At 42.4% G+C, this 11482-nt stretch overlaps 1 protein-coding gene across 1 annotated transcript; it reads right to left on the bottom strand.

The window, feature by feature from the left end:
- Positions 1-203: 203 nt before the first annotated feature.
- On the bottom strand, positions 204-10887 carry sts (steroid sulfatase (microsomal), isozyme S). Its single transcript, XM_084573998.1, has 10 exons — positions 10296-10887; positions 8725-8883; positions 7701-7822; positions 7171-7293; positions 4966-5377; positions 4669-4805; positions 2022-2159; positions 1741-1900; positions 1207-1328; positions 204-1034 (listed from the first exon to the last, which is right to left on the bottom strand). The coding sequence occupies exons 2-10, from the start codon at positions 8880-8882 to the stop codon at positions 691-693; spliced, it is 1716 nt and encodes a 571-aa protein (XP_084430124.1). The 5' UTR covers position 8883; positions 10296-10887; the 3' UTR covers positions 204-690.
- Between the last annotated feature and the right edge of the window lie 595 nt (positions 10888-11482).

Here is an 11482-nt window from a genome sequence, read left to right as displayed (position 1 = left end):
CCCCAAAGCATTATGTTTCTACCCCCGTGCTTCACAGTTGGGATGGTGTTCTTGGGATTGTACTCATCCTTCTTTTTCCTCCAAACACGGCGAGTGGAGTTTATACCAAAAGGTTCCTTTTTGGTCTCATCTGACCACATGACCTTCTCCCATGCCTCCTCTGGATCATCCAGATGGTCATTGGCAAACTCCAGATGGGCCTGGACATGTGCTGGCTTGAGCAGGGGGACCTTGCATGTGCTGCAGGATTTTAATCCATGGCAGCGTAGTGTGTTACTAATGGTAACCATCTCTTCATTCTTTATAAGGGGGGAAACTTGCAAAATCGACGGTGTATCAAATACTTATTTTCCCCACTGTATGCCTTTTGGTGGCTCATGGGCTTAACTGTCCGAACCGTGCACACTGAGGAGGTGTGGATAAGGGTAGAAGACACCACAATACAACACCTGTCACCTGTAACATTTTTTAATCAATAAACCGTTTATTTTTGTCTCCACTTTTGTTGAGGCCTTTGACCTAGGTCTAGGCCAATGATCATTCTCTGTTTAACATTCCCATGTAGATTTTTAAGCTTTTGTCCATTTTGTAGTACGCATGTTGGACTGTGTAGAAAAAGAAGGCGGAATAGTTCAGATGGCAGCAAATCAAACGACTAAACAACATACACACACACACACAGAAATCAGTCTATTGGTCCTGCTGACACTGACAGAGCTGCGTGAGCGTGGAGCAGCAGGGCTGCAGCCAGGGTTTCCACACCAGGTGCCCTGCGTTCAACTGGCTCTCCACGGGCTCCACCGACTTCCGATGGGTCTCCACCGCCTCCTCCATCGCGGCGAGGATGGAGTGAAAGGCCGGTTCGGTGTCGGGAGTCAGCGCTGTCGTCTCCGACGGGTCCCTCGAGAGATCATAGAGAAGTGGGGGGTCGTGGTAGGTCACTTGGTCCGGAGTGCAAAGGCAGACTTGCGTGTGGAAACAGGCCCCTGAGTACAAGTTTGGCGTGAAGTAAAAGGCTTTCCACACGGAGGTACCTGAAAAAAAGTAAATAACTAACTCAAAAAGAGCCAATGAAGGTCAAACTTCTGACCATGCAATTTCGTTATATGATACTTGTATGATATAATGACAAATAAAGGCTCTTTATCTTATCTTTATCTTTATCTTTATATTGTGGATAACTCTGCGGACATTCAGTAGACTTACTGTTTTGGGGATGCCATCTGACAGCATTCAAGTAGGCATTACAGTAATGGAACAGAAATTCGTGGTTCGACCTTTCGACTCTCCTCTGCAACAAATCCATGAGGTCGTGACCATCTATCACCCTACGGACAGAAAGTCAACATCAAATTTTCGAACGCAAACTACATTCTCTGTCCAGGGCCCATTTGATACCATAAATTTTGTCTGTCACCGCCTCAAACAGCAATCTTTGGCCTTAGATTACTGAGTGGGAAGGAACGCAGCTTGTTCCAAAATATGTACAATTGCCCTACGTCATGATGCACACACACGCAACAAACAGATTTTAATGGTTCGGATACAGCGGTACAGATCCATTGAAAACGTAGGTGTTACAATGTCCTACTGCCACGCGCAATCACACTGCCTAGGTTGGATGTTAATGAGCCCAGTTCCTGTCACTCCTATCTTTAAATGCGACCTAGATTTCAGGGCACGCTTGGTTTGACTGGCACGTGCAAGGGGGGGACCTGTCTCACTGCTGTGCAGCCTCACCTGTCCTCTGGGACTGCAGCTCCACTCAGCTGCACCACTGTAGGAAACAGGTCCATGTTGCTGGTGGGCTCATCTATCTGTCTGCCGGCAGGGATTTTCCCTGGCCAGCGTAGAACTCCCGGAACCCGGATCCCTCCCTCCCAATTTGTGGACTTCCCTGCTGCTCAGAGGGGGGGAAAAAGAATGGTTTATTTTTTCCCAAAGGCAGAGAAGGTTTTGTATAGTATTTTCTCTACAATTAATTCTGTGATGTAGATATTCTGTTTATCCTCCTGTTGTACCTTTATATATCCCATTGCATCCTCCGTAGACCTCCCCACTGCTAGAAATTTCCTCCAGGTGTGCCCCTTGATCTGAAGTCAGGTAAACAAGAGTGTTTTCGCTCAGCTTCAGTCTTTCCAGTGTCTGCATGATCTGACCTGAGAACAGAAACAATACATCAGTTTGTAATTGTATGGACATTACAAATTCATCAGCCACCTGCCTAGCATTGTTTAGTTCTCCCCTTTTTGAGCCCCGCAAAGTTTGGGTGCACCGGGATATGGACACAGGCCTTCTGAGGGTGGACGTATCGTGTCTGCCACCAGGACTAGAGTTGTGACTCTATTTGCGAGCGAACCGAATCTATTGACAGGCTCTTTAACACGAACAAAGGGAACCGAGTCGCAGTTATTTTTTATTCCATACGTGAGTGTCCCAGTATGCATCTGACTCAAGGTTTGATTACTGGTCTATGCCTGGTCTACGCTTTTTACCGAATGTTTACCGAAGTTTGAATGATTCTGAAGCAAATCTTACCCTATAATTCCTCCTAGTGATTATTTCCTGGATAAACTTTAAATAATAAATAAATAAATTTGTTAGCCTCAGACTGCCTTCTTAAAAAAAAAAAATATATATATATATATATATACTGTATATGTATAAAAAAAAAATTAGCCACTGATTTGAACGACTCTTTGAAAGGTACGGATCCACAAGAACCGGCTCCCTTCAAAGAGCCGTAAATCCCATCTCTAACCAAGGGGTTGATATGGGAGTCTTTGGGACCTGTGGGTTGGGGGAAGGGGGATCAGACTTGTTCCAGAGCCTCCCACAGATACTTGATCAGTTTGAGGTATAGGGAGTTTGGAAGACCAGTCAACAGCTAAGGCTATTTTTCGAGTTGTTCTCAAGCGTTTTTTCCTGGTGTGAAAAGCTGCCGCCATTAGGGAGTGTCGTTACTATGGGGTGGGGGTACCGCCTGGAAAGGCCTGGAGAAGTCCCCATTCTGTTTTGTGTTGGAGTTCGCTCTAATTTTGCAACCATTTCCTGCAGTTTTCTTTAATTTATAGGAATGAATCCCACACGGTGGGAAACATCCAACATAACAGGTGTGGCAGGGACATAGGACCCAAATGCAGCACATGCACACAAGGAACCAAGGACTGGATTAAATATTAACGTTTAGTTTAATGAGGACTTACGACGAAGGACACAAAAAGTACTGCAGCAGACAATATTTGCTTAACATGTGGGTGTGTTCCTTTCATTTCAATCCTTTCATTTCAATTCCACCAGTTACCGATGAGCAACAACTATCAGGCTCTTCACCAGCTAAATACTCCACTGTGTTCACCAGCTAGTCTCTAACTGTGTATATCTACTCTACTGATGAGTTAGTGCTCTTATCAGACACTATCTTGACAGAAGAAAAAAACTATAAAAGCAGGAATCGAAGCAAATGGTTAAAGGAGGCTAAGCTAACATACTGATCTCTATGGGTAGTAAAGTTCAAAGGTTTTGTTTGTGAGACAGTCAAACATGCGAGTGGTGTTTGCTATGGTGAGAAGTAAACTTGAATGGTTTAATTCCATAGAGAGATTAATGGAGTGTTATCACCGATCGTTTTTAGCGTTTTTGTCGTTCTGAGTGTTGTGAGTGTAACAATTCTTTTCTCATCCAGCTAGCAAAACACAAAGTAATTATTGTCCAATCTTTGTGCTGACACAACACTACTCAAGTTAAAGTAAGTAATTACTGCTCATTAAGAAAAGCCCACTAAATTAGCGCATTGGATTTTTTTGTGCGGAGGCCGAGCTTGAGACTGAATAGGAACAATGGGATGATTTGCAATAATGGAGGAAAAGCTGGTGAGCCTGAAATACAAATGTTTGCCCACATAGTTTTATTTGGTTGGGTCTAATAAGTGGTTAATGTGCTTCTGTAGCAACCAATGAACCCCTTCAATGGTCTGACGGATGGCTCCTCTAGTTAAACCAGCTGGTTATTTCCACAACAATCTGAGGAATCACAGGTTCACAGGTCCTTGCACTGATTCATCAAAAGTCCTACATCACATTGGGCATCTTCAGACTTTGCTTTCAGATCTGGGCTATCGGACTGCAAGTGACCAGGTTTAGGTATGTGTGTTCAGACCTGGCATTAACATGCCTCTCCAAATGCGTCTCCACATCTGATCTCAGTATGCAAGTAAACCCAGAAATCATCTGGGGATCTCTACCGCTGCTCCAGAACAGAAAACAGAGCAGTTTTTTGTGTTAAATAATGACTTTTGTGTTGGACCACAAGATGTTGTCAGAGATCGGATCTCTCACATGTGTTCACACCTGTCTTTTACGAGATCGGATCACCCAGATCGGATCTTAACGCAAGGTCTGAACAGGAACCATTGTCACTTTTCTTACTACTTCACCACCACTACTACCTACTCCATGGGGGCACAGGTTTAATCTCCAAATACTATTCACTTCCAATAGTGTCTCCTGATTTAAACAGGTTTGGAGGTACAGTAAGAGCCACAGAAAGAGAGCACTGTGAATGATCTCACAAGTAGTTGGCTTTGGTATTTTCATGGGATTTGTTGGCAATCACAAAAACATAGACTAACAGAGGGCAAACCGATTAAGTACTCCCCAGTTGACCCACCTACACTCCAGTCCACCTCATGGACAGCGTCTCCATAGATCCCGTGGCGGCTCGTTCCTCTGAATTCCGCTGAAGCAAACATGGCTGTATGTACTTGAAGGAAAGACAAAAACAGCAGGAAAGGCCTGCCCGTATTCCTGCAGACACAGAAAATACCATTCATTTACAACATTATTACAACATTATTATGTTAGGAAGTAATATTTCTGAGTAAAAACTCAACAAAAGATTTTGATTAAAACATGAACCCTATGCGAAACAGCTTTCTGATCCACCTGAATCAAAACTGAAATATACCTTTCAATGAAGTCCACTGCCTCATGGGTCATCCTCTGCGTCAGGTTATCAGAGGTGAACGGCTGCTCCACTATACTGTGGTCCCTCAGGAGAATACAGTTTAAGTATGGTATAATCTTGATGAATCCCAGTATCAGACATGTGACCAAAAGCAACAGAGACAGAACGCTCAGAATCAGCCTTCTGCGGATGGTGATGATCCCAATGTAGTGGAGTACTACTGCAGTAACCAAGACAATGCCCATCGTCCCGTATGGTAAATATTTCTGGATTTGGAAGACAGTGCCACCTCCAGACTTGCAGTCTCGTAAGTTGGTCAAAGGGATACCGAAGAAATAGTCAAAGCCGTGCACGCTGGGGTGGTGGCAGTGATCGTCACTGCTCTTACAGTTAAGTCCTAGGTGCCACTTTCCTGAAGATAAGAAGACACAAAAGAAAAAAAATCAAAAGGAGTGCACCAAAGTTTGTGCTACTCTATCTCTGAAGTATCTGTACTCTATGCAAGCTACGCTAGAACTGTGCCGGAACAGAGTCCAAGATTCACCAATGTCAAGTGTAAGAGCCACATATTCTTTAAGAGGGTTGTTTGCCTCCAAGCCACCAGGGGGCAGCGAAAGCATCATGCAGTGGTTTTCGATTGTGCTTGAGTTTATTTTTTCAACCATTTGTTTTCATTGTAACCAAAGGCACCATCACGAGAAATAAAAGGACATTTTAAGTAAATTACAGAAAACGAACTATTGGTTTATTTTATTTTTTTTTTAAACTGAGTATACGTCCCAACACAGCTTCAAGCCCACTATCAGCCGGTAGCGGCTAAGTACAGGACTAGCCACTACATCAAGTAATTCTAGCCAAAGTTTGTGATAATCCAGTCACTGCTACGTGACTGTTGGGGTTTTTATGTCCATATCTGAACACAAAACAGACTCAATACTGCATTTGAAAGTGCTTTTTAGGGACCGTGAAGGAAGATGTTAGTGATCTTCTGTAGAAACCAATGAAACCCTTCAATGATCTGATGGAGGTCAAAGGCCCTTCCGCAATTTTCTTTTATATCGAAAACCCATTAACTACCAATTAGCAATATGAATACATAAATTCAGTTGTATTTTTACGTCGTCAGTAACGATTTCAAAGTGTCTCAAATTCCGAGCCCAGAAACGTCAAAAAAGGCACTTAGGTGGCAGAAACAAAAACAAACGAGAAGAAACCTAGAGAAGAACCCAGCTCATATGACAGGAGCCATCTGGAATGAAGAGAAGCTAATAAGTTAGAAATATGAACTAATTCTCGTCATTGCTCACACTGTAGCAATTGGGAGGCTTTTTAGAGAACTATTTGGAACATAATAATGAGTTACAGTAATCTAGCCTAGAAGTAACCTAGTGTCACTTTGAAACTGGATGTTTTCAATTGAGACAATATTGTGCAAGTGAAGGAATGCTGCCCTGGTAACTTGATCATAACCATAAGTAAAGGACATATCCTATTAAAATATAACTTATGTTCTTCGTTCTTTTACAGTAGTACTGGAGGACAACATTATGCCATCCATAAATTGTAAATTGTCAATTTCCCTGCGGGAACCTCCCTAAGGGATCAATAAAGTTGTCTGTCTATCTATCTATCTATCCACAATAACTATGCAATTACACAGTGAATCTCTGAAGTGCTTAGAGACAAGTAAAATGACTTCTGTTTTGTCTGAGTTTAAAAGTAGAAAGTTACAAATCATCCAAGCTTTTTAGGGAGTTAAAAATGCAAATAGCTGCGTTGCATTTTGCTACAAGAACAGGTGAGACCTGTTTCAGGAAGTCCAGTTTTTCGCAAAAAATCAATTAGATTTAAGGCTCATTAAACACCTCAACACCGCACACTTACATAAAAACCTTTTACTGTTTTATGGTTAAATTGTGTCAGTTGTTCTGTCTTTTAATGATTGTTAGGGACGGCCCTGTACCACAGATTTGAGCAGCAGGCTTTGGACTAAAGGGTATGTTGTCTGTAGATATTACCTGAATGTGAAAGAAGATGTAATCCATATCACACGTCTACTCATAAACATCAGTGTGAAGGACTTTGAAAACCCCATGTGTTGCAAAAATAAAGACGAATAAAAAAGTTTTTACTAGCCTAAAACTACTTTTAACTACAGCACATAATCTCAGCAAGGAGCAAGGCTGCGAGATACTTGCAACATACCTATGAGAGCGGTTTCATAGCCTTGCTGTTTGGCAATCTTAGCAAAGGTAACTTCTTGGCTTGGAAGACCTCCAGACGCTGCATTAAATATAAAGACTCCAGGTCTGTTGTAGCCAGCTATACCTGTCAGAGAGAAAAAATAAGGAAAAACTCCAGTTAAGACTCATGTAACACTTTTTGATGTTCCTGAAACATTGGAAACAATGACAACCTCAAGAAATATCTCTGCCATGGCTCTGGGCCTGTTCAGACCTTGTATTCTGATCCAATGTGGGCGATGCATGCAGACGCATTTGGAGATGCATGCTAATGCCAGGGCTGAACACACATACCTAGCTGGTCACTTGCGATCGGATAGCCCAGATCAGATCTTAACGCAAAGTCTGAACAGGCCGTATGTCTACGGAGCCATAAAAACAGGGAGCATAGTACAGCTCAGTTAACTCTAAGTGCTTCATAGTACTGTTGTGTGGAGACATCCCCTGTGGACCAACATTAAGCACTATGTATGTCAGTGTCTTTGTACTAGCCTGATCGTATCGGGTATCGTCCGGTGAGAAATGCTGCCCTGCTGGGAGTGCAGAGGCTAGCTGCAGCGATGTGGTGGGTCAGCGTCACCCCTTCCTGTGCCAGCTTGTCAATATTGGGAGTCCTGCAAATCACATCATCAACATTTTTTTTTTTTTTTTTTTTTTTGGAAGAATCACACCCAAAGAGATTATTAAAAAAAAAAACTCTGGAATGGCAAAAACAATGAATTCATGGACGTTTTCATGGCAGACAAGTTAACATTTCCCATCAGAAAATGCACAGGGTGTAAGTAAGTGCAACTGTAGTGTTGCAAGGCTGGTCTCACTGGTTGGTTAGGATGCCTGCCTGGAGATATGCAAGCCTGACATGGTCCATTTCACGGTCCATTTCAACGAATGGGTGCCATAGTTGTCCCCAGGAAATGTCCTACACATTTATCTGATTGCAAATGCAGGGTATATAATTAAAAGGATTTATAAAAACTACCTAGAACACAGAAAAAAATAACATTTGTTACCCATCCCCACTCTAGTTGCATGCACAAAATTGGGGTCAACAGGTTTTTCTGGCAAGACATACTTTAGTACCGCTTTGACAACGTTTTGTGAATCATTCCACCCCTGAGGCCAGTCACAGGTCGCTACATGGAAAGTGAAAATGAGGAATGGGCCAAACTAGAGAGGGCTTCCTTAATTGTTTTTTCTTAAAAAATGTGCCTTGAAAGGGTAAAAAAAAGTTTCAACAAGCAAATGGCACCCATTTGGTGGAATGGCCCTTACGTTGTTTCCAGGACAACAGTGAAGTTGGAACCAGAACCACAGTCAAAGATACTGTATTTAAATCCACTCCAGTTCGGAAAGCGTACAGGTTACGGGTTTAAAAGTTGAAATAAAGCGTTCATGGGAAATACAGTGTTTGCTCAATTTATGTGAATGGCTGTTCAATGTGAATCACAGTTGAGGAAGCTATGCATTATCCCTCCAGCCTCACAGAGTGAAAACAGCAGCAGAAGCATGGTCTTACCTCAGTGTTTTATTGCCATAACAGCCCAAGTCTCCAATTCCCAGGTCATCCACCATCATCAAGACGAAATTGGGCCTGTTGCTTTCCTGGAGAGAGACGCAGCTCATCTCCAAGAACAGCAGCAGCAGTAGAGGCAAATGCTGCCATGTGAACTTCATGCTGTCGGAACAGGAGCACAGGAGAAGAAATCAAACCCAAAGCTGAAACAGTTGTAGCCATAAGCTTTGGAATTCCCAAATTCACAGCGATATTAAGTCACAGCATAATCTGAGCTAATAGTTTCAAGAGGTTCCACTGTCACTATTACTCACTGGAAATGTAGTGTTTCCAAAAAGAAAAGGCAACTGAGTTTTCTCGAACAGTCCATTTGCCTTGTTTTTTTTTTTTTTTTTTTTGCATATACATTGACCTGACTTCGTAACTAATACCTGATTAAAGTAGTAATAATCACTGTGTAGAAACTCAGTGTGATATGAATTAGACAAGTTGATTACGATGGTGTCTTTTTAAGATTTGTTTATTGGATTTTTTTTCAGTCTTTATATAATAAACATGACAAAGCAGGAAGAAGAGCATTGGGAAATGAATGCAGCACGTATTGAGAGCATATTGTATGTGCCCCTGTGGTATATATCCCACCGAACTGAGTTTGCCCAACTTAAACACCACAAATCTCACCCTTCACCCGTCACCAGAGGAGTCCCCTGGGGCTCTGTCCTGGGTCCACTACTGTTCATTATTTCCCTTCTTCCTCTTGGCAATATTTTCCTAAATATATAGTATATATATATGGTATATATATATGGTATATATATATATATAAGTATATATACAGTATGTGTAAGGTATTCACTCCTATGCACATGACACCCAGCTCTACATGTCTACAAAGCCGACCTCCACTATTCCACCCCCTGCCCTTTCTGCCTGTATAACAGAAATTAAATCCTGGTTCTCCTGCAACTTCTTATAAATGAACAGTAGTAAAACTGAAGTCCTACTCAGCGGTTCTAAGTGCACTCTAGCCAAAGTTAACAGTTTCTTACTAAACATTGATAACTCCACTGTACCTCCTTTCTCTCAGGTTAAGAGTCTGGGTGTCATCCTCAACAGCACTTTATCTCTAAAAGCCCACATCAACACTCGGTCTGCTTACTTCCACCTCCGCAACATCAATGGACTTCAACCATCCACCACTATATCCTCTCCGGCACCAATACCGTCTCACTCAGTTGAGTAGCAAAGCAGAAGTTTGGAAAAAGGACGGATCGCAACTGCGACTCGGCTCCCATCGTTCGTTTTAAAGAGCCGGTCAATAGATTCGGTTCGTGCGCGGAAGTTACAACTTCAGTCAATACCTAATCTCAGCAGACAGATCCACTATCGAGAGCTGCAAAGTAACTATCATTATAACTTTTCACTCTACAGTGATGTTTTTACAGTTAAAAAAAAATTAATAATAGTAAGCGGTATGTCGGCAGTAAGTATGATTTAATAGCACACGAGTTGCAAATACTATTGCTTAATAGTTAATGCATCGATAATAGTCAGCAGACAGAAGTGTCACTCACCCCACCAACCTCACGAATGGTCTTTTAGCATTAAAAACATACGCAGCATCACAGGTTTGGAACTGTCACTATCTTCGTATTTGCGTAAAAGACGCTTTTTTGTAATGTGACGGATGTTGCCCTTCGTTCTTCTAATATTCAATCTAACGCGGAACGACCCTAACTTTATCTCGAGTCACGAATCTCGCGATACTTGACGTTCGAACGCGTTTCTTGGTTTCTTCGGTAGGCTAGCGAAGATTAGCAAAGCAACACTTCCTGTCTTGAATTTCACAACAAAACGAACACCGAGAAACTGAGCGAAAACATATGGTTTTATTATTTAAACATATTCTGTGAAACCTGCCAACATTTCATGCATCCTTGATAACAGGGCAAAATAATTTATTTTATGTCCTCATGCTAGCATGTGAGTTGGACTTAGGCACATAACAATGACTTATTAGCACTGAGATCTTCCAAACACTCATACCCAGCAACAGCTTCCTCCCCTAGGCCACGAGAACTCTGAACACCCCCCCACTCTCCCTGCTCCAAAGACTCACTAACCGCCCAATATTAATACACACATGCATAACCCACTCCCATAGAACCACAAACTCCTAAACATTGCACAAGCCACATTCATGTAAGTGGCGAATTGTGCAACGTCTGCGGCAATTTGAACTCTTCAGCGCTGTCATCAGTAACCATCAAAGCACAAATAACACTCATTCTGTATATACACCGATCAGACATAACATAATGACCACTGACAGGAGAAGTAAATAACATTAATCATCTTGTGACAATGCTGGAAAACTTTTTGGACCTGGCATTCATGTGGAGTTGCAGCAGCCATCCCCAGCAGGATGCAGCCTGACACAGGCACGCACACAAAAATGGTTTAGGAACATGTAAAACAGGACAAGTTGTTGACCTGACCTCCAAATTCACTAGATCCCAAACTGATCAAGAATTTGTGGGATGATCCACAGAGGCCCCTCCCCTCAACCCATAGGACCCAAAGGCCCCCACTAACAACATTCTGTTGCAAGGCACCACAGGACACCCTCAGAAGACCCATGTCCATTCTCTGATGAGTCACAACTGTTTTGGAGGCGCAAGGGAGACCTACACAATATTAGGAAGGTGGTCATAATGTTTTGGCAAAATATTTGTTACATGTCGCATTTAACCTTGGTTTT

This window comes from Chelon labrosus, assembly GCF_963514085.1.
Source record: "Chelon labrosus genome assembly, chromosome: 24".
Classification (NCBI taxonomy): Eukaryota; Metazoa; Chordata; class Actinopteri; order Mugiliformes; family Mugilidae; genus Chelon; species Chelon labrosus.
The sequence above is the reverse complement of the archived record's forward strand: the minus strand, read 5'-3'. Positions and strand labels throughout refer to the sequence as shown.

Coding starts and splice junctions, on each gene's coding strand:
- sts (XM_084573998.1), bottom strand. CDS start 8,882: ATGAAGTTCACATGGCAGCATTTGCCTCTACTGCTGCTGCTGTTCTTG. Junction 2,160..4,668: donor TGAGGTGGACTGGAGTGTAG/GTGGGTCAACTG, acceptor TTCTGTTCTCAG/GTCAGATCATGCAGACACTG. Junction 1,329..1,740: donor GCTGCAGTCCCAGAGGACAG/GTGAGGCTGCAC, acceptor TTCTGTCCGTAG/GGTGATAGATGGTCACGACC.